The sequence below is a fragment of the Camelus bactrianus genome, chromosome 9, assembly GCF_048773025.1.
Source record: "Camelus bactrianus isolate YW-2024 breed Bactrian camel chromosome 9, ASM4877302v1, whole genome shotgun sequence".
Lineage (NCBI taxonomy): Eukaryota > Metazoa > Chordata > Mammalia > Artiodactyla > Camelidae > Camelus > Camelus bactrianus.
In genome coordinates, this window is record NC_133547.1 from 57,488,002 (window position 1) to 57,515,208 (window position 27,207).

Genomic DNA, 27,207 nt, shown 5'->3' on the forward strand with positions numbered 1-27,207 from the left:
CAGAGTGGGAGTGCAGGGAACAAGCCAGGTGGGCTAAAGTCGGAGAAACAGAAGAGATTCTGATGGAATCTGGAAAGTGAGGATTTGGAGTGGCAAATTGATGAAAAGAACATTTATCTTCCCACGAGTTCATAATTCCAGCCATCTCCTCCCACCCCCCATCAAAGGTTTCTTGGGCGTCCTCCATGAAGGAGTCTATGCACGAGCAAGCATACATATGAATGTGTGTATGTTGAACACTTGATACAATATTACGGGTCCCTTGCTGTTCTTTTCAACACACATATTCATTATTACTTATATAATTAGGAGAAAGAAGAGAAATATTTTAAATGTGAGGAAGGCAAACACACATAATGGAGACAAGGATTCATAATAAATAAGTCCCTTTTACATGTATGAACCCAAGTTCTGTGGCCCTGGTTTATGTGAGGACTTGGGCAGCAGAGGAAAAGGGCACAGGAGTGATGGATCCATCGCCCCCTGATTTCCCGATCACCTTCGGGGCTGGTCCCCTCAGGACTGCAGAACGTGGACCCAGAAGCCCCAGGGTAGAGCCTCTATCACACATATCAGGGGCCCTGTGGCCAGGGCCATACCTCAGAGTTGGCCGGCACCACAAACTGGGTGGGCAGGCTGATGTCGGGCACCCTGCATTCTGTGGAGAAGGTCACTGAGTAGGGCAGGGGGTTCTCCACCTTGATGGAAGCTGATGTGCTCTGCCGGATGGGGCTCACCATCTCAATAGTTTTGATGATGCCTGAAGGGATGACCTTGAAACTCACTGTGTAGTATAAGAACTCGTTGGTGACCTCATTTCGGAAGATCACCTGGGTTCAGAGAGAGTGGGAGGAAGCGGGGCAGAGCAGACGGGTTAGCCCAGGGTCCTCTGCCACTTCCGGGAACCCTTCTCCCTGTTAGCAATGCCTGGATGCGGGAAGCACAGGGACCATGCGGACACGAGTCCTCCCAGCCCATATGAATCCCGGCCAGCCAGCCCTTCTCTTCTGGTATCCCCCCAGGCCCCGCCCCCTCCACGTGAGACAGCACTAAATAGCCTGAGTTGCTCTAGAAGAGGCTACAGCAGCACTGTCTAGTGCTGAAGGTGACGGTGTCCCCAGTGGGAACAGCTGAGTGGCCCTGGAGAACAAGCAAGACCTCGAGAGGTTCATGCTGTAGTGGGCTTCACTCCTTTCCTGCTGCTCCTGGAACAGTTAATAATGACAACGATGATGACAGCATCTAACACTTCAGCGAATGATCACCGTGTGCCAGGCACTGGGAGTACTTACTTACTTTACACAATTTGTAGGCAACATTACTATTCCCTTTGTTGTTTTTTTTCAAAGATGAGGAAATTGAGGCTTAGCAAGTTATTAGTTTCCCCAAGGTCATGTAAATGTCAGAACCAGGATTCAAACCCAGGTTGGACTGACTCCAGAGCTCACACATGTAACCGCAGTGCATCGTCCCCTCCTCACCCCTGCCTCTGATTTGTTGATAAGCTGCTCACCTTTTTCAGTTCTCTTCCTGGATGACTGATGGTGTTGACATCTGCTCATGTGCTTGGTGATCATTCACGTATCTGCGTCTGTGATGTAGAGTCTATTCAAGTTTTCTGCCCTTTTTAATACCTTGCGCTGTTTATCTTATTAGGTGGTAATAGTTCTTCACATCTCTGCCTTTTTACTTGCAACCTCTTCCTGCTTCTGACACTCTGTCTTTTACTTGGAGTGTTTAGTCTTTTACATTTAAAGGGATCATTTATATGGGTTAAAGTTGACCCTCTTGCTATTTCTTTCCCATTTGTCTCTTATTTTGTCATTCCTCTGTTGCTACTTTCCTGCCTCCTTTTGGATCAATGTGTACTCTTTTGGAATATATTTTATTTCCTCTACTGACTTCTTAGCTATATTTAAAAATAACAGATCTTTAGAAGTTGCTCTGGAGCTGACAACATGAATTTTTAATTTATCGAAATGTATGTAGGGTCAGTATTTTATCACTTCCCACTTTATAACTGATGCCTTAGGCTTCCCACCTTTCACTTCCTACTTCACGAATGTAACAAGCTTCCTTCAGTGTCATTTCATTGACCTCCCGCCCCACCTTTTGGGCTTTTGCTGCCATGTCTTTTACTTCTACACCTGAGCGCATCCACCTCCCAATGTTACTATATATGCTATCAACTGTCAGTTGTCTTTTTAAGGAAGTTCTAAGAAGAAAAAAAAATATATTTAATATTTATGTACTTATTTACCATTTTTGGAGCTCTTCTTTCCTTCCAGTGGATCCAAGTTTCCATTTGGCATCATTTCCCTTCAGACTGAAGAGGACCTACCCCATGTTGGAGTCAGTTTCCATTGACTGCTTTTTCTTGACAATGGGTGACATTTTCCTGCTTCTTCACAAGTCTGGTGACTTATTTGTGTACTGGACACTGTAGAGATTCTGTTATCTTCCTCATAAGAGTGTTGATTTTGTTCTAGCTGGCAGTTCAATCACTGACTTATCACCTTAAACTGGTGTAGGTTTGGTTTTATGCTTTGTTAGAACAGATCTGTGGAAAGTTCAAGGCCTTTCTCAAGACCTTCCAACTTGATGGGATTCAACCTCCAAATTTTTGTCCTCCCTGCAGATCTTGTGGGTGCTTAGTTTTAGGCTTTCTTAGGGCTCACCCACAGAAGGTCTTATACTAAGAGCATGGTTCTTTCTTCCGGCCTTTTTGGCATTTCAGCTGGGTTCCTAGGATGTTACTTTGTTCTCATTTTTTATTGCCAAATAATACTCCATTGCATTTATCCATTCACCAGTTAATGGAAATTTAGATTGTTTCCATTTTTTTTTTGGCTCTTACGAATAGTACTGCTATGCATATGTATGTACAGGTTTTTGTGTGGACCTATGTTTTTCACTTATTTGGGGTATATACCTAGGAGTGGAGTTGCTGAATTCCATGGTAACTCGTTTATCTGCTTGAGGAACTGCCAGACTGTCTTCCAAAGCAGCTGCACTATTTACACTCCCACTCAATGTGTGGAAGCTCCATTTCTCCACACCCTTGCCAGCACTAGCTGCCATTTTTTTTTCATTCTTGTCATTTCTTTGCACTCACGTGCTGCAGTCTGGTGCTATGACTCTGCTCTGTCCTCTGTCTCACTAGGAACCGCTTCCTCGGAGTCTATTACACTGTTCAGCTTTCCTCTCCTCTGTGATCTTCTATTCCAAATATTCCATTTTTCATTTTCAGGTCCTCTAATGGATTCTCTTCCACAATAGCCTGTTCTTATTTTATGGGTATGATTATCTTCCTTTATTCCTTTGAGGATGTTAATATTGTTCACTAAAATCCTTCTGTTGGGAATATATGTATGTATATGCATGACTGGGACACTGTGCTGTATACCAGAAATTGATACATTGTAGCTGAACTTCAATAAAAAAAATCCTGTTGGCTTTCATCACTCTTTTATCTCAGGGGTTCTTTTTTGCCAAACTGGTATTTCTATTTTATGGCGGGTTTCTTCTTTTCCCTTCAGCTGTTTCATGATTCCTTGGTTTTCAGGTTCTTCGTTAGCCTGTCTGTGAACATGATTGGAGTGGGTCAGCCTTCCTTAGTGACTGTAGGTGAGGAGGAGGAGGTGATGGGCTGCTGGGTGGGTTCTGCCAAGACCTCTTCTGGAGAGGGGAGATGTGTTCCTAGATTCTTCTTTTTTTCCACTTTAAAATCTTTCCCTAGGTGATTCCATCTTCCATGTTAGTTTCAAATACTATCTATCGGTGGGTAATTCCCATAGATTCTCTTCAGCCCTGTCCTCTCTTGTGAGCTACTGATCCACAGAAGCTCCTTTTCTTTGATGCACTTATCTCATCTTGTAACTATGCAATTATTTGATAAATGTCCATCTCCCTCCACTGGATGGTATGTTCCAGGAGAACAGAGACTCCTATCTTTGATCACTGCTGTGTTACCAGCACCTAGTATAGTATATGGCACATGTGCTCAGTAGACACTGGTAGAACTAATGAACGGATCAGGAGAAACAGCTCATGTGTGAAAGACCCCATGGTGCCTCAGAGTCGAGGCTCTGAGTTGAATCCAGGCTCTGACGTCACTAACTGTGTGTTAAGTGATCAGCATGGGGCTGGACACTCTATGAGCACTCAGAAAAGGGGTCTTTCATTATTATTATTACAGTCTGGTGTTTGCTGGTCCAGTGTTCCCTACTGCTTAAGGATTTTCATGGTTCTGCTGTCTTGAAGACTTGGCATAGGCCTGCATGATGACTGGCTGGCCCTGCAACCTGGCCTCATCTTCAAGAGTCTGGGAATCCTGAATGCCTGTGCCAAGTCAGTCTAAACAGTCAGCCCAGCAGGGTAAGGATAGGCTGGCCATGGGAGGACACCAAGGTTGTCAACCCTCAGGGCCAAAGCTCCAGGGTCCCAAGGCAGTGCCTATAACATGTGGATACCTTTGCCATGTACAGTCCCTCCTTGTGAGAAAAGAAGTTCAGCTTGTAGTCTTTCTTGGAGGCAGACAGCACATCAATGTAATCAAGGCCCTTTAAGGTAACACTGAGGTCAGGCCTCTCTGGCTTCACCATTTCTACAATGACCCGGAATCTGGAGGCACATAGGAGTATAAGACGGGAGGACAGATAACATGAGGCAGTTTGCCCGAAGGAAAGACAGCAAGGTACTATCTCTACTCTTGATTTTATGGAAAGCACGTGGGTCCGGGGTTCTAGTTCTTTGTCACTCCCATTTACTAACCAGGCACTGAGTCAGCACTTGACATGTGCTACAGGCCTTTAGTCCTCATAGTGCCTGTGGGAGGTCCATCTCGGTATCCTCCGCATTTTATGAGTGAAGAAACAGAGGCCAAGAGAAGGAAGATAACACACTCAGGTAGCAACGCCTGGTTATCGGCAGAACCAGCACTTAAACTTCAGTCTGAGCCTTTACCCACTGAGAGCAGGCAGCTCTCAGTAAGTTACATGTCTTCTCCCAGCCTCTGGGACCAGGCTGGTTGGCCTCAAGCTCCCCTAGCTCTTGCGTTCTCCTCTACAATCTAGAGGAGTTCCACTGCAAGTACAGGGTCCCAGGGACGGCCTTCTCTGGCCAGTGGCTTAGGTGATAAGAGAGAACCCTCAATAATTAAACAACCATGATTTTTGTTTTGATAATAATAATACAACAGCTGACATTTATGGAGCACTTACTTTGTGCCAGGCAGTGTTCTAGGGGATTGATGAGTCACCAGCCACATAGCACTGAACAGGAGACTCTCTCTGGAGCCTTAGACTTTGGGCAGGGCTTGGCCACATCAGGGAACTCTGTCTCTGACCCTTTGCCCTCCAACATCCTCTCAAGGCCCTGCCCAGGGGAGGGGCTGGGCTTGACAGTGGGAGTCTTCCCTCCAGTTCCCCATCCCCTCACCTCTGGGGCTTGTTCAGCCAGTTGGTGATGGGTAGGAGCTCAGTGTAGGGCGTCTTACATGGCACTTCGCGGAAGATATTGGCTACGGCTTTCGGGATCTCAGAAGTCCCATGCAGCGCGTAGAGCCAGCCCGTCCCGTCCGGGAGGGGGAAGAAGAGGGTACCCTGAGGAGAAGAAGACATGCGGTCAGAAGGACACAGAGGGCCCTCTATTCTGTACCTCTCAGAATAGTGGTAGTGACACAGGATTAATGAAGGCTCTGCCAATACATGTAACACATAACACGCTTGGTAATATGTTTCTGAGAGCCATAAAAATGTTCATGTGTGTTTGGACCAGGAATGGAATCCCATTCCAGGAAACTTCCTGAGGAAAAATCCTTCCAGAGAAAAAAGTTACATATATACATACATGTGTATATTAGAAGTGTTTATATTATATTGATGAAAATATGGAGGTAACATAAACATCCAGAAATTGGGAGATGTTAAATAAATTACAGAACTCTCATTCAATAAAATATTAGTCAGTCATTACAAATGATCATGAAGACTACACAGTAAATATGAAAATGCTCAAAACTCAGGATGCTGTGAGGATAGCTGTGACTGTGTCTGAGTAAGGGTTGGTAGAGAAGATAAAAGAAAACAGTTCTTTTTCTTGGCAGGCGGGTAGAAGATTGTGGTTTCTTTGCTTTTTTTTGCTTTTTATTATAGTCACTATGATGTTATTCATGCCCTTAAGCTAAAAATTGATTGCTTGATGCTTACTTAGTCCAGGATTCCATTTCAGAACTGAACACCTGGTTCCAAGAGAATCCCCTAAATATGAAAACATATAGGCAAAAAAGGAAGCCCTGGACTTGATAATCTGTGAGTCCCCATTGTTCCAACATGATTTGCGGGGTTCCCTCTTGTTCTCACATTGTCTGAGCTCCTAACCTCTCTTGCACAACTCCTCCTCCCAATCATGCCAGGAAACCAATGAGGGGGGGCGCTCAGCCTACCTGATGCTTGCGATTCTCCAAGTTCATGGTGCGAGGCCTATAGGTGATCTCATAGGGCTTGTTCTGCTGATGGGGCTCCAGGGTAATGAACTCGGGCCCCTCCCAGTGCTCGCCCTCAAAGATGGGGTGCAGGTTCCAGGTCTGGTTGGTGCGGTTTGAGAGCAGGATGGTCTGTGTGTGCTTGGAGCGCACCTGGCAGGTGAAATTCACCACCTGGAAGAAGACAGGCACTTCAAGCAGGCAGTGGAACTTACAAATCTGCATTTTAAGGAAGGGTTCAGGCTGGAGATATTTATATTTGGGAGATGTCAGTATAACAATGTTTTTTTAGGGTCAAGAAACTAGATGAGATCATCAAGAAGTAAGTCTATTTAGACAAAAGAAGAAATTTCAGGACTAATTCCTAACTGGCGCACTTCAACGTTAAGAAAAATCCAAAGAGGAGATGGGAAGGAGCAGGTAATAAGGTGGGAGGAAAACCAGGAGAGGGCAGTATCCTGGAAACCACGTGAACAAGTGTTTGAAGGAGGAGGGACTTGTTCAAGGTGTCAGATGCTATTAACAGATCAAGCAAGATGAGGGGTGAGAACTAGCCATTGAATTCAGCAATATGGACAGTGTGCCACCAGTGTAAAGAGAGTCAAAGAGATCACGAGTGAGACAAGAACAGAGTTCAGCAACAGACCCACACATATACCATCAACTGGTTTTTGACCAAAGTGCAAAAACAATTTAGTGGAGAAAGGGTAATCTACCCAATAAAGGTGCTGGAAAATTGGATATCCATGTACAAAAAATAAAATAAAGTGAATTTCAATCCATATCTTACACTACATACAAAAATGAACTCTAAACAGATTGAAGATCTAAATGTAAAACTTGTGTCCTGAATATATAAAGGAGGTCAATACTAAGAAAACAAACAGCCCAGATAAAAATAGAAGATTTGAACAGTTCAACAAAGAAGATATATGGATGGCAAATAAGTACCTAAAAAGATGCTTAACATCATGAGGCATTAGGGAAAGGCAAATTAAAAACCACAATGAGATACCACTATGCACCTATTAGAATGACTAAAATGAAAAAAACTGACCACATCAAGTGTTGGTAAGGATGTGGTGTAAGCCTAAGAACCACTGGAAAACAATATGGTAGGTTCTTAAAGAGGTAAACATATACCTGCCCTATGACCTAGCCATTCTACTCTTACACATTCACCCAGGAAAATGAAAGCATGTATTCTTGCCAAGACTTGTACATATATGTTTATAGCATACTGTATGATTCCACTTACATAACATTCTTGAAATAACAAGAGATGGAGATCAGGTGTCATTCTGACCATAAGCAACGTTGCCAGGAACACAGCTGACAGACCAGTATTAGGTTTCTAGGAACAGGGCTGGCAGAGGGTTAACCCAAGGACATACGTATTTTTTTAAACGACAGAGAAGGAGAAAGGTGTTCACCTTTTACTTCCAGAGCTCATACAAGAATTTGATCTAGCCAGAGATGTCAATACAACCTTCCCTGAGAATGAGATGCTTGAGTTGAGGGCTGAAGAATAAATAAGAATTAACTAAATGAAGAGGGAGAAATGAATTTATCAGCAGTGGGAATAGCATATGCACACAGAGGCCCTGTGGTGGGAGGGAGCAGGTCTGAATACTTGATGTGGGCACCCAGGACTGTTTAAACAGAACCACTAGTTTCTAGAAGGCCTGAATGAGTTCCCTCATGGGGCTTGCTGGACCCACTCTGGCCACTGGCCCACCCGTGGGCAGCAGCTACTGACCTCTTTTACTGCAGGTGGTCCCACGCAGACTCCAGACAGGGTTAGGCTCAGAGGACTGCCTCCCTGGATGAAGCAGAGCAAGTTTTTATGGAGAATCTCTTTGCCCACCTCAGTGGGATGGTAAGTCACTTCGAAAGAAACCTCCATGCCTGCAGTGATATAGCCTTCTTCTGGGCTGATGGAAAAATGAGGCTCAAATTTTCTGGCATCCCATTTAAACCTTTTCCAAGACAAAAGGAGACAAGGAAGACAGTTTAGTAATATCCTGGGTGTGTGTCCTCAACCCTGCTGAGAAAAGAGATTTTGCCTGGGCTTTTAGCTGGGAGGTTCATCCCCTTGTATACCCCTTGGGACCTGGGAGGAGGAAGACTGCCTGGCAGAGCTGAGCCAGTGGGACAAAGGCCAGGTCAGTCCTGGGTGGATCTCTTGGCTCCCCCTGGAAACTGAGCAGGATGGGAAGCAGCGCATTTTATCTCATTCCCCACAAGTGACACAGTGGGGAACACATGCATGAACATGCTTACATGTCTGTACCCAAAGTCACATAGCTGGGAAGTGGCTGCGCCGGGACTGGAACCCTCCCTGCACTGCCTCTCAGGTCAGATCTAGGAGGGTGGAGACAATCCCTTCACATGAGAGCTGCCCCTGTTCTTGGTGGCATTGGGATCCGATGGCCCTGTGTGGTTTTTGCTCTGTGGTCTGGCACTCGGTTCAGGCAGGAGGCAGAGGGTGAATGGTGCACACCAGTGCTTGCAGGGCCACAACCTTGGGGCACCGTTCACATTGAGGCCGATGTGAAGGGTTCCCCCTGCAGGTGTGTGGTGCACAGCTGGGCATGGCCGAGTAGTGACAGGGACAGGAACCTGCTAGCAAGAGGGAAGAGCCTGGAAGGAGACCTGCCGTTAATATAGCTAGGTCCTAATCCCGTCTTTCTCACTTCCTGGCTGTGTGACCTCAGGCAAGTCACCTAACCACTCTGAGCCTCCACTTCCTCTGTGAAATGGGAAAATACAGTACCTACCTTAGGGGGTCCTGGGATGGGGAAATGGGATCTTATATGTAAGCACACTCAGCATGGCACCTGCACATTGTAGGTTCTTGCTCAATGTATGATTATGGGAAAGTTACTTCATCTCATTCCACCTCGACCTTCTCTGCTGTAATATGGATCAGTCATAGAACTGTCCTTGGGTTTACATGAGATGAGCCATGTGGAGGGCGTAACACAGGCACCGAGCAAATGTTCCTTATCATGTTAGTTTTAGTAATCATGGCAGCAGTGATCACCCTGGTGTGGCTGCCACTGTCACATCTTGAGGGAAGGGAGGGGATGTGAAAGGGAGGGGAAAGAAAGAAGTGGCCACGTTGGTAAAACAAATGTCTACTCCAAATCCAGGGCGAGTCCAGGCACAGAGGCTGTCCTACCTCGCGCCCACGTCGCCTGTGTTCAACATGAGGATGCGACGCGTGGCTTGCGTGTGACACACGACTGGTCCGAATGCAAGGTGCTCCTGGTCCAGGGAGATCTCTAGGGCCTGGCAGCAGCCGTTGAGGAGGAAGAGGGGCCGCAGGAGCCCCATGCACTCCATGAAAACCTCCTCGGAGAAGGGAGGGACGCGCTTCTTTGGGGCAAAGGTGACTTCCAGCTTACAGACCTCTTTGGGCTTCAAAGAGATGTTGCAGAATGGTGTCAAGGTGATGACCTAGAAAAAAGGATGATGAGAGTCAGGAGCTGAGGGCAGTGGGGCCAGGGGAGTTCCTGCTGCTGGGACTGTAACAGGCCAGGGATAACCTCACTCAGCTCTCTCACCAGCCACGTCACTGAGTTTGAGTTCCTGCAACTTTATGTGACTTACTCTATGAGGAAGACTCAGATCAGCTGTACAAAATGTGTGGCTCGTAACAGGCACTCAGTGAACGTTAATTCCCTTTTCCACTCCTTGCAAATAACCCCTGCTCTTTTATGAGATGGTAAAAGCAAGTTTCAAAATGGTCTAAACATTGTAATTCCATTTTATTTTTAAAATTGTGTAGGAAAAATGGGAAAGATAGGCACCAAAATGTTAAGTGATTATTTCTGGGTATGAGATTATAGCCAAAATGTTTTTCTTTATGATTTTCCACATTCCTGAAATTTTCTGCCCTGAAGACGTATGCGCATTAGAGCCCAGATCTTCTGAATCCCATCAGGGGCAATTCTCTGTCTGCTTCCCTGATGCCCATTAGAGGGATGCAGCCTCTTGAAGCCTTGGTTTCCTTACATGTAAAGTGAGGGGAGCAGAGGCACCGCCCAGAGCTGTTTTGGTGAAGATGATCAGAGGCCGCACAGGGAGCCCTCAGAAAGGCCCAGCTCACTGACAGGGCCTGAGAACTGTGAGGTGTCAGGGTCACCAGAGCCATCACCCGTATCACCAGGGGGCGTGAAGAGGCCACGGGGTCCCCGAGCACTAACCTTGGGTTCCTGGAGTTCTGGAGTCGAGAACAGGACTGACTGGTTAAATGTGAGCTGGGCCTGGCTGTTGTTCATGATGGAAATTGTCTTTTTCACCACCTGCCCAGGCAGGATGGCTCCTAACTTCACAATCTTATTGGCTGGATCTAGGACTAAAATCTGTGGGACAAGAAAGAGAGTAGGAGGGAGCATTTGTCGGTCAATGAGAAAAACAAACATGACACATGTGCCCTGGTGGGGCGGGGGGATTCCCTCTTTCTGAGTCCCGCGTCTTCACACTGGATGGGCATCTGCTTGCTCAGTAAACATCTATGTGCATAATATGACCACTCAACAACTTGTCACATGATGATGTAATTCAGGCTGGGTGAAGCACTGTGAGGGGAAAGCTCAGGGTATGGGGGCAGAGGCAGCCTGGAGGTGAGGGAGACCTTCCTGAGAGCTGAAGGAAGGGCAGGATCTGTGGTGCTGTCCAGCACAGGGTCAGACAGGACCCAGGGAGGAGACAAACTGTGGCAGGGCCCTGAGCTGGAGGGAGCAGCCCCGTCAAGGCCTGGGGCTGGGAGCGATGGGGAGATGTGAGAAATAAGTCTGGGGGGTGTCAGGTTTTATTCTGGGAGAAGTGGGCAGCCAGTGAGGCATGGAGTGACTCAAAATCAGCCGTGTATTTTGTGGGGGGCTCTGGTGCGCTCCTTTGTGGGGATGGACTGGAAGGGGCAGGATGGAGAGCCTTGAGAAGTGAGAGATGATGGTGGCAGTGGAGGTGGACAAGGAGATTCACTTCAGAGTCCTCCTCTAAAGCACTGATCCAAATGCTGGCCTGGATCAGGCCCAGATCAGGCTGGGCCTTGCCCTCCAGGATGGCATAACTCCCAATGAGCAGCATCCACTGGTCACTGTCATTTGACCAGTCACCAAACTGTACCCCCTGACCGCCACAACGATCTTTCTATCCAGCTCACAAGTTTCCAAGTTGTCTGCAAAGGCAAGAGCACCTCCAGCACCAGCCCGTGAGCTCCTGGAGGTCACCTCTGGGTTTTTGCAAAGTACCTACACGCCATAGATGTGCCATGAATGAATGAAAGAATGACCACAGGAACGAATCAGTTATGTCAGAAGAGACACTGCCACTAGCTCGGGTGCAGACACACCGCATGCCTGGTCCTGCTGCTCCCCTGGTTTGATGGGAAGGCTGCCAAGAATATAGCCCTCCCATTTTTTTCTGGGCTGCTGAAATGTCCCATGCACTACTGAGACTCTTGGAAGGTCTTCAGTCTCCCCAGACCTCCCATGAAATGCAAATACTCCCACCAGACAGACACCTTAAATGTTTACCAGACACTGGGAAGGAAGGGCTTCGCTTTCTATGAGGAGCACCTGGTAGATGAAAGACCCTCAATCGAGTATACTCCTGGGACCTGCGACTGGCTGGAAAGCGCTAGTCAACGTGGTGTTAAGGAAGGATGTTCTATCACTGCAACGTATGTTTGTACACATTGCTTATAACAGACCTTGCCTATGAAACCTGAAAACAAAACACGCCCCAATATGGGAGAAAAAGGACATGCTTGGGGTGTTGCATCTGATAGTCTCAAATTTCTCCAAGGAGAAGAATGTTTCTCCAGGGCCTGTGACTACTTGTCCCCGTTGATCCAGCACAGTTTGGTATTTGGTGTTGAGTGAGATCCACGTGACTCACTTGAGTCTGCTCTGACAATTCACCCTGGGTGGGACTGACGGGGGGCTGGTGATGAGGAGGGGAGGAAGGTGCAGGCTCAGGTGGGTGAAGGTGGCTGGGAAGGGCGGGTAGGAGGGTGCCAAGTCCGGGGATCTCCCCGACTTGTCTCTTACCTTCATTTCAGTCCCTTTCCCTTTGATTTCAACTACTTGTTGTGAGAGCCCATTGATTTCAAAGGGGATGAGTTCTCGATAATCGATGCTTTCTCGTGGATAAAAGGTGATCGGAATCTCCAGTGTCTTTCCTGGCTTTATCACATCGACTCGGAAATTCACCTCGAGGTAGCTGGTATTGATATACAGACAATCGATGCTAGAGAAAACAGGAGGACAGTGTGTAAGCTCTCAGATGGCCAACCTGGCGGGACTGTTTCGGACCCCAAGTCTCTTCAAGCTGAGCACTGCTGCATGTCCTGCCCTGCTGTCCTGGAGTCAGAATTTAAGGATTGGAAGGGACCTCGGCAATGATCCAGCCCACACTTTCCGGGCATAGTCAAGCTACTTGTCCCAGATCATATCCCCAGATCCTGGCAGAGCCAGGCCTCAAATTCAGTCTCCTGACCCTTTTCCGGGGGCTCCTTTCCCTTTCTTTGTCCTCCCTTTCTTGATAATGCAGCTTGTGGTTTTGTACCCTCTCACAGAAGGAAGTGCTTGCTGAAGTGACTGGGGGGAGAGCATAGTGGAGAGGAGTATGCGTTCCAGAGTCAGACAGACAGGAGTTTGGATCCAGGCTCTATCACTAGCTGTGTGACCCTAGAAAAATGACTTAGCCCAGTTGGGTCACTGTGTCCTTATCTGTAAAATGGGGATAGTGATTGCTATCTCATGAGGTGGCTGTGAGAATTCAATGGGATGAAGTGACCAAATCATCGCTAAACAGGGGACATAGGAAACATTCCTCAAGGGGAGCTGAACTAATTTAACCCTCCTGTTGGAGAGATAGTATTGTTACTCCTCACTTCAGGCAAGGAGAAAGAGGCACAGAGAGTTTAAAAAATTTGCCCCAGGTTACACAGAGAAGTTCTGGGACTTGAACCCAGACCTGTACTAGCCAATACGGTAGCCACTAGACCCATGTGGCTAGCAAAATTAAAATTATTACAATAAAGTAAAATTAAAAAATCATTGCTCAGTGGCAGTAGTAACATTTCAAGTGCTCCACAGTCACATGTAGCTATAGGCCGCTGTATCGGACGGGGCGGATACATAACATTTCTGTCATTGAAAAAAGTACTAATCCAGAGAACTCTGAATAAACACAGGTCTCTGGAGATTTTGTTTTGTTAGGTCTTGAAAAGGGCCCAGAAACCTGGACTGGAATGTTCTACACAGGGATGGCGCAGAGGTGGGATTTGAATCAGAAGGCTTAAGCTCAGCAAGGATCTGCCATTTATGGCAAGGTCACTGGCCTGAGAAATTAACTTTTTCACTCTTCAAACCTCAGTTTCCACATCTAGTACATGGGAAAAATAAATGGAGGCCGCCAAACCTCACATCAGGTCATTTGGCACTGCCCTCCTCATTTTCAGAAGATTGTTTTATAGCAGAGTAGCTCATGCTACCCAATTATCATTGTTAGTGCAGGGGAAGGGAGACTCCAGATGCATGCCCATCTATGTTTGACTCTTTCCCACAGTCCTTCCTTTTCTGTCTTGGCGGGACGTCACCTGTGTGAGGGCGGGAGGTCCCACAGGAGTGGCAGAGTCATCTGGAAGCTCTGGGAAGCCTGCTTACCTCATAGATGTTTCTTCCTTGTTGGTGACAACCAGAACTTGTTTATATGGGGGCATCCCAGCTTGGTAGATGAAGCAGGTCCCAAAGTTGTAGCTGGTGAAGGAGAAATGGACGGCTGGGCTCACGGCACAGCCTGAGATGCTGCACGTGAATGTTGGACCGTGGCTGATCTGTGGGGAGGGAAGGGTGGTGGAGTGTGACTGGGAGATGTGAGAGGAAAGGGTCCTTAGGCCCTCGGGTGAAGGAGGCAAGCAGTGAGTGCTTTAAAAAAATTCAGGTCCCAGGGCTCCATCTGCAGAGATTCTGATGAACAGGTTAGGAGTTTGTTGATTAAAAAAAAACAAGGTGGACTACTCTGTACAGGATCTGACATTGACTCTTGCTTTGCTCCTGCAGCAACGATTCCACTGGAAGGCGGAGGGGCGTGGCAGAGATGGCCTGTTCCCACTCAGCATCCTTCGCAAGGCTTCCTTATGAGCAGGACTCTGATTAGCTGCCCATGTGCTAATGGGGGAAAAATCTGTCACTTCCCATCCTCCCTTGCCGCTAAGGGTGGCCATGAGACAGAGTTCTCAAGATAAGAATGCTGTGAGTGCTTTCAGTGTTGGACAATGTTAAATGGTCTCACCTTGATTTTGAGTTCCAGGTCCTTCAAGACACACTTCTTCAATGGCTGGAAAGACAGGGAGGTGTGAGCACTCTGCCCCACGTCCACACTGCCTTCGATGGGGGAAAATTCCAAGTACTGCAGCAGGGATTTGGGGCCGGACAGCTCCACCTGGAAACTGAAGTTGAACTTTCCAGTGTTGATAAAACCGAATTCACACTGGACACATTCATTCAGCTCCACCTGAGAGACAGAGAGTAGTGTTGTGTGTTGAATGAATGCAAACCACAGTTCTCTTCTCTGGGGTCAGGATCTGTAACATGTTGGAGGAAAACATCCTTTGGGTGTAGGGATGGCAGACGACACCAGTGAGCTGAGTATCCCGAGCTTAGTGTAGTCAGATATCCCAGCAAGAGCTACTAAGTGCTGGGGGCCCCTCAGAGCTGAAGAGTAAGATGACAATTTAATTCTTCGATGTCCCCTGGTAGCAAAACATCCTTCCTGTGTGTTTAGGACAAGCATTCTCCCCCTTCCCTACCATCTCTCTAACCCCTGGAATGTAAAATGAGAAAAGCTTTCCCATCAAAACTATGCACATTCTGGGGATGGCGCTGCTGCTGGAGAGTTTCTGTTCTGGTCTCTTGGCAGCTGAAACAGAGATCCAGCTAATACTCACTTGTACTGCCTTTCCCAGCCAGTGTGGAAACAAGAGGGCAAGTCCACTCCCACCTTTACCTCATAGAAGTTGACAATGGTGGTCTGGTTGGGAGTCAAGAGAGTGATGGAGCCAGTCCTGTCCTTGCACTTGACCTCTACATTCATAACGTAGCCCTCAGCTTTGACATTTAAGGTCAGAGGGTGGACTTTCTTTTTCACGTTGCAGATCAAATTAAAATTCACATCTCCTTCCTGCGTTGGTGTGAAGAAAATATCAATTGGGAACCTGTGGGGGAAGAAGACAGCAGACTAGATAAAACCTCCTGAAGAATATGGGTGGGATGGATGAGCAGATACATGTTGAAGAAAAAGCACCAGAACTCCAAATCATGATGAATTTTGAAGGTTTGCCAGGCAAGGTGGCCACTGCTTTATGGATTCATAAACACAGTGAAAAGCAAGGAAAAGAATACAAACATAAGAAAATACTAAGCACAAGAGCTTAAAGTTCTCGTGCTTCACAATTCATCAGGAAAATGAACAGCAGGGAATGAGCCGGACAGAGACGGAAGTGTTAATATCTAAATTTTGAGTCGGGAGAGGCTTCATAGACAGCGCACTCTAAAGCAAACGGATTCTCCTGGCTGGCAGGCCTGGGCCCCCTGCCATGTGGGGCAAGTGTAGTCCCAGGGGCTTCCTTTTCCTTTACCTGGACAGTGGTGGGAGCCAGCCTTCCATGGGACACACGACCAGGCTGTTGCTGAAACCTTCGGAGTATCGGGAGTTGTCCAGGAAGGCGAAACTGAACCCCTGCTCCTCCTTGTTGATGACATTCACTGTCTCTCTGGCTTCTCTGCCTGAGGAGGAAACAGTGGCCCTCAAGGGAGGTCTCAGGCCTGCTCCCGAAGTGTCTCAGCGGATATTGCTCCACAGGACAGAGGAGGCCAGAATTCTTAGAAGAGATTCTCTGACTTCTTTGCTCTCCTTTTCCAAGCTCCTCGGCCTCTGGCTACCTCTCTTCCTTTAGCTCCTCCCAAGGGAACTCTACTCCTTCCTCCTAGAACTTGACTCCGTCAACTGCCTGCCCCTGCCACATGGGCTCTCCTGGGATTCTCCTGTCTCTTCAGACCCAATGCCCTCCTGCTTTTGTCAATGGGGGCGAGTAGACGCCTAGCTCTGCCCTGATCTCTGTAAATCACCCCTGCAGCGAACTCTTTTGGGTTAGACTTTGGGTATGTCATGAGTATCCTGACAGGGCTCTGACTAACACACCTCCTATCACTATTTGGCTTTTTCTTACTCTTCTTGACTATTGTAGAGCATTGACTTTTCCACATAAACTTTAGAATCATTTTACCCAGTCTCCCCTCATCCCTATCCTTTCAGGACTAAGGTTGTCAGATTTAGCAAATAATTTTTTAGTACAAGTAAGTCTCAAATATTGCAGGGGACATACTTATACTGAATACTTATTCTAAAAGATTAGTCATTGTTATCTGAAATTAAAATTTAACTGTGCATCTTGTATTTTTTTCTTGCAACTCTAGTTAAGGTTTTAATTGGAATCTGATAAATTTGTGTTTAACTTGGGGAGAATTGACAAATGTTCAGATCTTATTTGGGGGCATTTAAATAAGATTTTATAGTTTTCTTCATATAGGTCCTATGCTTTTCCTGTTACATTTATTCTTAGCTATTATATAGATTTTATCAATATTGAATGGAATTTTTTGTTTCTGTTTCTAGGTGCTTATCCCTAGAAGAAAGAGAAACCATTGGTTGCATATGTATCTTGTATCCAGCTACTTTCTAAAGTATCTTGTTGATTCTAGTAGTTTATTTTGCATTTCTCTAGAGTCTCTTGAGGTTATCTATGTATGAATCATCAGCAACAGCATGAGATAGTTTGTCTCTTTTTCTCCAATATTTATGCCAATTATTTAATTTTCTTATTTTATTGTATTTGCTAAAATCACTAAGAAATTGTCCCATAATAATGGTGATAATGAGCACCTTTGCCTAATTCCTGATTTTAATTGAATTGATTTTAGTGGTTTATGACAAGATAAAATTTGCCTCTTGATTTTGGCTCATCTTTATTTAAGTTTTTTTCTCTTTTCCTATTAGACTTTTTGTTGAGAATGTCTGCTGACTTTTAGCAATGACTTTTCAGTCTATATTAATATGATCACCTTGTTGTTCTTTAATCTGTTGATATAATAATTATATGGAAATGCACCATTATTGCATTAGATTAAATTCTGTTTGTCTTATTATTCTTATGCTGCATTTCCCATTTCTTGGTTCAAAACCTTTCCAAACACTACAATCTCCTCTCATCTATTTATATGCATCAGTACAAGAAATGTGTGGAAATGATACACATCAAACTGTTAACACTGGTTTCCTTTGTCGGAAAGGACAGGGTGAGATAGAATGGGTGGGGAGTGATTTTTATTAAATTTTTCCTTATACAACACCACACTGATTGACTTGTAAAGAGTATTACTTTTACAAATAAAAAAATCTAATGAATTACTAAAAAATCCTCTGACTTTCATCGCATTTTACACACACACACCACACACACACCACACACACACATCACATCTATGTGATAGATTGGTAGTGCTGTAAGAGACCTGGCAATCACCTCCTTTATTTCCTTCAAAGTGTCTGCTCAAAGTCACCTTCCCATACTGGCATTCCTTATTTCCCCTACTCTGCTTTATTCTTCTCTAGAACACTCCTCAGCATCCGACATGCTATATGTTTTGTTTTCTCATTTTTTGGTGGTCTGCTTGTTGTTACTAGAATGTTAACTACCGTCACGGTGGGGACTTGGGCTTGGTCCATTGTATCGCCAGCTCACAGAAGAGTGCTGGCCTCATACAAGGGACTCAGTAATATTTGCAGAACCAGATAAACGTGTGAAAGGATGGCAGAGAAATTTGGACACTGTGACAAAGACCAAGAAGCAAACAGATACAGTCATAATCTGGCGGCCCATGCAAGTAGGATGGGGATGATATGGGTCTCTAGAAATAAACATAGTCAGTCCAGGCCCCAGAGGAATCTTCCAAGTAAGAGCCGCAACAAGCCTCCTAAATTTCCTTAGGTTATTACTGTGTGAGTTTAGAAGACACTTGATGGAGATTAGATTGGGAGGTTAAATATTTTGTGGCCTTGTGAACAATGATAGAGGCCCTCTGACGTGCTTCTGGAAGGCACGAGGAAGAGTTCCCCACCCAAGTCTGCTCCTGGGGCTCATCGCTGGGTTGGTCTCACTCCCCTCCCCAGATCATGGCAACTGTAAATAAACCAACAGGGCAGCCTTACCAATGAGGAGACAACTGAAGTTGATATGTGACTTGTCCAGAATGATGAGAGGGTCACTGGCTTTGCCTACCAGCAGGAAGGGGACTGTGATGTTGTGTTCAGGGATTAAGAAAGTCCAGAATGCTTCTGAGATGTCCAGATGGGAAGGTGAGAACTGGAAGACGATCTAAGAAGACAGTTTGGAGCACAGCAGTTAGAGCCCCTTCTGTTTGCTGACCCACGTGGCCTTGGAGGCTCTCAGCACTGGGGTTACGCTGGTTGACATTACCAGCGCACCACCTTCTACCCTCTGTGTAAGGGCAGGTAAGTTTGGCTGTACTAGAAACATCAATGTCTGCGTGTCCTGCCCACAAATATTTCTAAGGGGGTCTACCCTGCTCACTGCCTTTGCTGGCTAGGCTGCTGTATTTCATGCCACGTCTTTGGATGGCATACAAAAATGGAAAGGTTCAAATAGAAATTTGTAATTTTGGCTTTTACTGAAAAGTTTGGGAGAATGAGCAGCTCTGGGCCCACTCGTCTGTGTGGTGAGCTGCAGAGAAGCACTACAGCTAGCCAGCCCTGATGCCCAGCGTTCCCTATCGCTGTCCCCTTGGATGGTGTCATTCATTTGTGTGAACTTCCTGAGGGCTTCTGAATTTGTAACTTCTGTTTCATGGATTTATTCCTGCCTCCAAGATTCTCTGTGGAACTCACAGTACATGGGGCCCATGGATCTGTTTTGGTCAGCAAGTTCATATTTCTTTAAGTCTGACCCTCTGCTCTAAATCACTGTGTGAGCTTTAGGACAAAGCCATGTGACATGACTCCATTTTTCTGTTTTTCCCTGTGGCCTGGCCAAGTAAAAACACATCTGTGTCCTTTCACTGCTGTCAGTCCCTTGTTTATTTCACTGCTGTCAGTCCCTTGTTATTGTATGAGTCCTAGAGTCCCCAGGCAGTGGTGTCCAGCTCTCCTTTCCTTGCTTTAATAATCTCAATTTTTAAAGCTTCAAATACTAGAGCTCTCTCTTTCTCCATGGCCAACCAAGAGAGCTCAACCATTGCTCAGGAGGACTGTCTAACATGTAAGGTAGCCACTCAAGAAATTCTTGTTGATGAATGCACCCTTAGTCTGTTCTCCTTAACTCTACCCCTGCTCCACAGCACGCCTGCTATATGGGGGTTGGGATCGGGGGGGGGGATGGGACAGAATGATTAAAGCCCTGGGTCAAGTGGTCCCCATTCACACACACCTCAGCTTTCTTTTCAGGGAGGATGACGCCCTTCTCTGTAAGGCATGTGAAGGCTGGAGGGTTCTGGAGACTTTCAATTTCTTCAGAGATCCAGCAGAAGGAGTAGGTGCTATTGGTTGGGTTCAGGATTGTAAAAGTCCTGGCCAAGGGGAAAGAATTAAAAGCAGAGAGTGAGTGAGGGAGTTGAGGATTAAGGGAAGCTTTCTTAGGATCTGCCCTAGTGCCTGTCCCCTTACATGGGAATCAGAACTGCTCTGGGCACTTTGTTACTGTAGGAGCAAAAACTGCATCTCAGTTGGGAGACCAAAGTCTGGCTAGAATTCTGGACTGAGGAGTAGTAGTGATGCCCAGGGCCCTTCTGTCCCAGGGATCCTCTGTGGTCAAGGTGGTAGTCAGTGATCACATTTTTACATCTTCCAAATTTCCCCCAGTGTCAAAACTAAGGAGACAGAATTGAGCTTTCTCACTGTAGTTCTCTGAAGTCAGATCCCAGGATATGGAGTGTTGCTTCTAGGTGTCAGTCTAGCTTGCTTCTCTGAATTCTTCCTCTGAGTTTTTAGAAGGACTGACTGACATGAACTCAACCAGCGTGAAACTGAACTACTCACCGGAGGTTCCTCCCTCCTATGCCCACACTGATGAACTCGATCACCCGAGTGTGCGGGTCCAGGGCCCCACTGCTAGGCCCTCGGAGGTCTGGGTTGCGCCGATGACCTCTGATGTAGTCCGAGTCTTTCAGCTCAAAATGACAGAAGGGCAGGTTGCTCCGCCCTTTTGCTGACAGGACCGGGCCTTGCTCTCCAGGTAGCAGGTTAGGAATCCTGAGAGGATAAGGTTACTCTTATCTATTTTAAATTTTTTAATCATTTTTCGCTTTCTCAATTGGTGGAAATAAATCTCATATCCATTAGAATGAGAGCTCCATGAAAGCAGAGGCTGCATCTGCCTTGATCGACAACATAAGCTCAGCTCCTTGAAGTACACAGTAGGGACTCATTAATTAAAAATTGGGTGAACGAATGCATGAATGGGCTGAGTATGAAGAGCCTGAATTCTGGTTCCTTCTGTGTACCTTTCTCTGGCCTCAAGTCCTTCCTTTATCAATGGCGAGAAAATCTCCCTGCTGTAAAGTGAGCAGAGTCTAGCCCTCTGGGCCCTCTCATATGTGTCTAGTGGGATATAAGAAATGACCCAGATATCCTAAAAAAGCTACCCTGAGCCCCTTGGAAAAAGTGAACTGGATATGAGCAGACCTCTAGCACCAGCACCGAGCTTAGGGGGCCCAGGTGTAGGAAGGGTCCCTGCACTGTGGTTGCAGGATTTCTGGACACTCTTAGGGCTCACCTAGGTCTCTGCCACCCTAGGCCATGGATCACAGACTCCCTCTGAGGTGGGTGTCCTCCACGGGGCTTCCCTGGGAGCAGGTACCCCATCAGGCACTTTCACTGCCAGAGGTTATTGACTGACTTCCTTTAACTGGATCTTGCCCATCGGCTCCTCACTTACTGGGTACCAGGTCTACCACCTTTGTCGCCGCCACCACCTAATACTTATTGTACGATGTGTGTGCCAGGCACTGTTCTAAGCTCTTTACCTGAATCACCTCATTTAGTCTTCACAACAGCTCTGCAAGGTGGGTATTGTTATTCGCATTGTACAGAGGAGGAAACTGAGTCTCCGAAGAGATATAAGAAAACTTCCCCAAGTTTATGCTGGTCCCAGGACTAGGTGCCCCCTGGTTGCCCACCCACCTTTCTGTTGCCCAGTGGAATCCTGTGTATGGCTGGGGATGGGGAGGTGGGCGAGAGGCTGAGTCTACAGAGGGTTGATGAGCAACACAAAAGACCAGATGCTCCTTGTTCTCACAAGGCTGGCCCCCTTGACCTTTCCAAAGGGAAATGTGGCTATGTGGTGCTGTGGAGGGGCCCAGGCTGGAAAGAATGGTGGTCATGGTGGGACAGAAGAGGGGTGAAGAGCTGCAGTACTTTGTGCAGGGAGCTTGGGTCCTTACTGGCAGATAAAAATGCTCTCGAAGTCTCCAACCTCCAGTGGGGAGAATTTCACTTTGAGCTTCTGAGTCTTCCCCACGGGCACGATGCCCGAGGCAGGCTCCACAGAGAAGGGTGGCGGGGAAGCTTCGTTCCAGTGGTCCATGGCACTGTCCAGAGTGCTGCCTGTGTGTAGCGTGCCCTGGCTAGGCTGGTCTTTTTGGGAGGAACCTGGGGGCAGAGAGAGAGCCAGTGATACTCTGCACATGCAGGGGAGGGCGGGTGGAAGGCAGCACACTCCCAGTCCTGAGGCACCTCTGTGGGGTCTGTGAGCTCACCTCGTCCAGAAGGTATACTTAACTTTGGGCCCTGGGGTAAGGACTTGGCTCCTATCTCTCCAAGAGACCCATGAAAAATACTTCCAGAAATTCCATCAAGTTTTCAAGTTTGTTTCTTTTTGGTTTGGGATGGGGGTGGGGGTTAAGTAGATGTCTTTGGGTCATCGGCCTCAAGAATATGCTGAAAACATAATTTTTGAAGAATCATTGTTTAAAAGTAGGGGTTCACAGCCTGGGAGCTGTGAAGGTCTGGGAATCTCCAGAATTGAAACAGTGGTAATGGACACTTGCCCATCAAGTGTTGGGCCCTTTTTAAAGTACTTCACAGGTACTGACTGTGAGTTGGGCATTGGTGTGTATTTTCCTGGGGATCATAGCTTTCATCAGTTTCAAGACTCTAATCTCTGAGAAGGTTAAAATCTAAAAGAGAAGACTTCTAGGGATCCATCAGAGGTGGCACTGGCCTAGTAGGGGGCCAGGGTCTGGGCTCCTGGAAGGACAAGGTCAGCTCTTGAGCTTCGCAGGCCTATTAGGCTCCGTAGATGCCAAGAGGGCTCTGCTCTGCTTCTCCTTTGCTACTTCGGGGATAGTTGGAGCAGCAGTCTTCTCCATGAACAAGGCTAATTGGGAAAAGTTCAAGCCCTGGGTTTTACCTGTCATTGCGTTTACCTTGGATATCTGGCACTGCAAAGCTGACAGACTTTGCCGTCTCTTCTGAGATCCAATTGAATTCTAGCTGCACGCTTCCTGAATTAATCAGTTCAAACCTGCAAACAGATCAGGAAATGGATCTGAGAAATGTGCTACAGATGGTTTTTGTGCTGTCGGCACATTGCCTGTACTGTTCATTTCTTTCTTTAAATCATTTTGTTTCTTAAATATTTCTTCAAAGGCAAGTTTTAAGCAATTTTATCTGAAATCATGCCTTTGATGTACTAGTTATATTTCCTTCTAAAACACATAAAGTATATACATAGCTATTAAAAGTATCCAAATGTTTAACACTTAAGTCATCTTGCATACCACTGACACCCCAGGCAATAAGCTCTCAGCCTGCAACACGGTAATCCTGAAAATTTCCCATGAAGAAGGAAACAAAACCTATTTCACAGGACAGTACCTTCCTCAGGTGCAAATTCCATAGCCCTTCCCTTCCTGAATCACCTTCAATCAGAAACAAACCACATCTGGTGGTCAGAACCCCTCTGACCCCTGCCTGAGACCCCTTCACTGGCTGAGACACAGACTTGTCTCAAATTCTGAATTGGCGGAGACTTTTCTTGCTCTCAGACAAGAACCGGGAGATAGAAGCTTTTTCTTGAATCACTAGTAAACTTGATTGCAGACAGTTACAAGAAAATGATTGTGCAAGACAGAAACACACACGCTTTTCTTAGTTTTAGGGGAGAAGTAGGGGTTGAGAATTGGGTGGGGGGGTAGGTCTAAGGGTGGGGTGTAGGGATTAGATTTCCATTAATCCAGTCCAGATAGACCATGCAGCTATGTCTGAAGTCAAGCTTTGACCACAGGGGCTTGTGTGAATTTATGAATTGTGTGAATTTACAAGCACTGGTCTTTATCCTAAAGAAAATCTTTATAAAGGGGAGCAATCTCAGTGGCACAGAATACTTTTAGTAAAACATTCTTGGTTTAGGTCAGGGGTCAACACTTTTTTGTAAAGGGCCAGATAGTAAGGTTTTTTGGCTTTGCGTGCCAGAGGTCTCTGCAGGAACTACTCCCTCTGCTGTTGTCGTGCAAAAGCAGCTGGAGATGGTACAAAAATGAACACATGTGGCTGTGTGCCCACATAACTTTATCTGCACAAATAAGCAGCTGGCCAGGTCTGGTCCGCGGGCCACTGTTTGCCGACCCCTGCTATAGGTGAAATGGCTGTCAGCAGAAGGTCCCATGTCCCATCTCTTATCTTTTGGTTCTGTAATAATTTGAGAGGACAATTTAAGTGCCACAAATGTAAAATGAGTTGAACAAGTTAATTACTAATTTTTATAAACTAGGAATGTCAGTGGTTTACATTTTTGCGTTTGTGATTCTCAAAGAACAGTCACAGGCCTTCCCCCTGTATCTGTCTCTGCGCATGTTGCTCTCACTGCCTAAAGGCCCCTTTTCTCACTTCTTCACCTGTCAGCTCCTATTTGTCCTCCAGAGTTCAGCTGGGCCCCACTTTGCCTGGGAAGCCTTCCCGGACACTCTGTGTCTCCCCATATCTTGGTCTGTTTTAGGTACACTTGCCGCATGCACAGAACACCAAACCATCATACCTATTTTCACCCATTCCCCAAACTCCTGCCATGAGCTCTCTGAGAGCAGGACTCAAGGTGTCCTTGTATCATCTGAGTGTGGTTAAAGGGTTAACATAACCCTTTCTCCTTCTAAAGACAATTTTGACATTGAATTAACTTTCTAGCTCTGTTTCCCTGGAAACCTGATAAGGGAGAAATGCCAGCTATATTATTAGACAATCTTGTTTATAGTTAAAACGACCTGCGGTTGGTAACTTGCTTTAGGTCTGGGAGGAATCATGATCACCTGGAGGGAAGGCATAGCGTTTGGGGTCTCTGAGTGCAGTGACTCTTGTAACTGGCCACATCCCCTCCAGGGATCCTGGAAGCTATAGTCACACAGTGGTTCTGAGAAATGTTGGCTTCTATTGGTCATTGGGTTTCTAAGCTAAGATGGACCCCATGACCACTAGTGTGGGTATTTTCTGAGTGGTTACTGGGGGCCAACAAAAATAGTTCCTGGGTGGTGATACAGACTGTTGCAAGGACTGGTCTCACTGAGGCCTGATGCCACCCTCCTGGTAGACTGTGCTTCCAGGTCTACATCTTGATTTTAAACGAGAACTTCAATAGTTTTGTGGTCTGAATGTTTCACTGGACCTATGAAGGCCCTCTAGGGCGGCGTACACAGATGTTGTGGACACTGCATAAAAGTTTGATGGAGTGAGTAAATGAGGGATGAAAGAACTTCTCTGAGAGGGTCAGGAGGCTTTTGATGACTCACTCAAACACTCGGGTCTGGTAAACCAGTGTTTCCTTAAAGTGCACATCACTCATTTGGCACTGGTATGAGGCGAAATTCACGTTGGCACTGATCTGTAGCTGCAGTTCTCGGTAGTTTTCTTCTAGAACTGAGTGAGCAGGCTCAGGATCCATCTCTACCACCTGTAACAAAGCCAGTTGTCTTCTCAGTGATGCAGAGCCAGCCACTTCACAGGAAAAATGGGGAGATAAGACAGTGCTTTATTCTACGTATGCAAATGAGCACCAACTCGTAAACTGAAGTTCCAGAATAAATGATGAAGGCAAACCTAAAGTGACTCATCAAAAGGAAGGGAAGAAACTGAGTAACAAGACATTACTGAGAGTATCAAGACTGCACAGGCATGAGTCTTGGGGTCAGACAGACTCCAAAGAAGGTAGAATAAAGGAAATCATAAAGATAGGAATTTATATTAATGAAATAGAAAATAAATCTAAAAGAGAAGAAGACCAACAAAGCTAAAAGTTGTTTATTTGAAAAGATTTAGAAAACATGTGGTGAAACTGATCAAGAAGAAAAAAGAGAAAGTACAAATAACCAATACCATAAATGAAAAGGGAAACATTACCATCCATCCTACAGATATTTAAATATTTGAGAAGAAAATATTATAAGTAATTTTACGAAAATACATATGAAAACTCAGTTGAAGGGCAAATTCTTAGGAAAACAATTTAATAAAATGGACCCCAAAACAATTTAAAAAACCTGAAGAGTTCCATTACTATTAAAGAAACTCCAATGGCAGTTAAAAAGAAAACTTTAGAAAGACCTAAACAAGTAGAGAGATTAAAGGAAGGAATGTCATAAAATTGTCAGTTCTTCCTGAACTGGTTTATAGGTGCAATCCAATTCCAATGAAGTTTCCATCAGCGTTTTCATAGTACTTGGTAAATGGATTTCAAAATTATACAGAAAAATAAAGGACCAAGAATAATCAAAACGCTTCAGAACAAAACAGTATGGAGATAATCACAAAAAGATACATTAAAGAAAGTGAAAAGGTAAGTGATAAATACGGTGCAGACATTTGCAGACAAATATAGAAATGAAAGAGTTTATGAAAAATAAAATAACTACTACTCACATTTTTCTAAGATAATGCCCGAGTGTTTTCCAAAGTGGCTGCACCAATTTACACTCCTACTAGCAAAGAGCCACTCTGGAAACACTCGGGAATCATCTTGGAAAGTTGAACATTCCCACATCCTATGACTCAGAAATACCACTTCCACAGGGAAATATATACAAGATCTTGTGGTAGCTCGCAGAGAAAAAAATGTGACAATGAATATATATATGTTGACGTATAACTGAAAAATTGTGCTCTACACTGGAATTTGACACAACATTGTAAAATGATTATAACTCAATAAAAAATGTTTAAAAAAAAGAAGAAATTCCTTCCACTTCCTATGACACATTTTAGGAATATACATTCTTACAAATGAACACCATGTGGCATGAACTATAATGCTCACAGAAATACTGTTCATAGTAGCAAGCCCCAAATTATTTTCAAAAGAAGAATGGGTAAATAACCATGGACTTTGATCTAGCAGTGACATGAGTGTACTATAGCCACGTGCAACAATATGGATGACCACACGTAATGATCCTTAAAAAACAGAGTTAAAAACTACAACTAAACAATACGCCTTTTAGAATGCATAGGTTAAAAAAGGAATAGAAAACAAAAATCAAGGGATGAGTTAACAAGATTCAGGAGAGTGGCCACCGCTAGGGGGGAGAAGAGATGGAACGGTTGAGAACCACACAGGTGATCCATGTTCTACTCCCTGTGCTGGGTGCAGG

At 45.7% G+C, this 27,207-nt stretch overlaps 1 protein-coding gene across 3 annotated transcripts in view; it reads right to left on the reverse strand.

The window, feature by feature from the left end:
* HYDIN (HYDIN axonemal central pair apparatus protein) overlaps positions 1-27,207 on the reverse strand; it is a 381,838-nt gene that overhangs the window by 15,365 nt on the left and 339,266 nt on the right. Inside the window, exons 68-85 of one of the 3 annotated variants that reach the window (XM_074370458.1) lie at positions 25,354-25,514; positions 22,999-23,096; positions 22,015-22,222; positions 20,612-20,824; positions 20,004-20,142; positions 18,770-18,935; positions 16,140-16,287; positions 15,509-15,716; positions 14,795-15,016; positions 14,167-14,336; positions 12,547-12,745; positions 10,696-10,854; positions 9,669-9,946; positions 8,244-8,463; positions 6,446-6,658; positions 5,440-5,603; positions 4,473-4,623; positions 600-830 (exon numbers count right to left, since the gene is read on the reverse strand). In XM_074370458.1, coding sequence (XP_074226559.1) covers positions 600-830; positions 4,473-4,623; positions 5,440-5,603; positions 6,446-6,658; positions 8,244-8,463; positions 9,669-9,946; positions 10,696-10,854; positions 12,547-12,745; positions 14,167-14,336; positions 14,795-15,016; positions 15,509-15,716; positions 16,140-16,287; positions 18,770-18,935; positions 20,004-20,142; positions 20,612-20,824; positions 22,015-22,222; positions 22,999-23,096; positions 25,354-25,514 — 3,348 coding nt within the window. Of the gene's footprint in view, positions 1-599; positions 831-4,472; positions 4,624-5,439; positions 5,604-6,445; positions 6,659-8,243; positions 8,464-9,668; positions 9,947-10,695; positions 10,855-12,546; positions 12,746-14,166; positions 14,337-14,794; positions 15,017-15,508; positions 15,717-16,139; positions 16,288-18,769; positions 18,936-20,003; positions 20,143-20,611; positions 20,825-22,014; positions 22,223-22,998; positions 23,097-25,353; positions 25,559-27,207 lie in introns of those variants that run through there. The other 2 variants (XM_074370459.1, XM_074370460.1) reach the window with 2 other exon arrangements.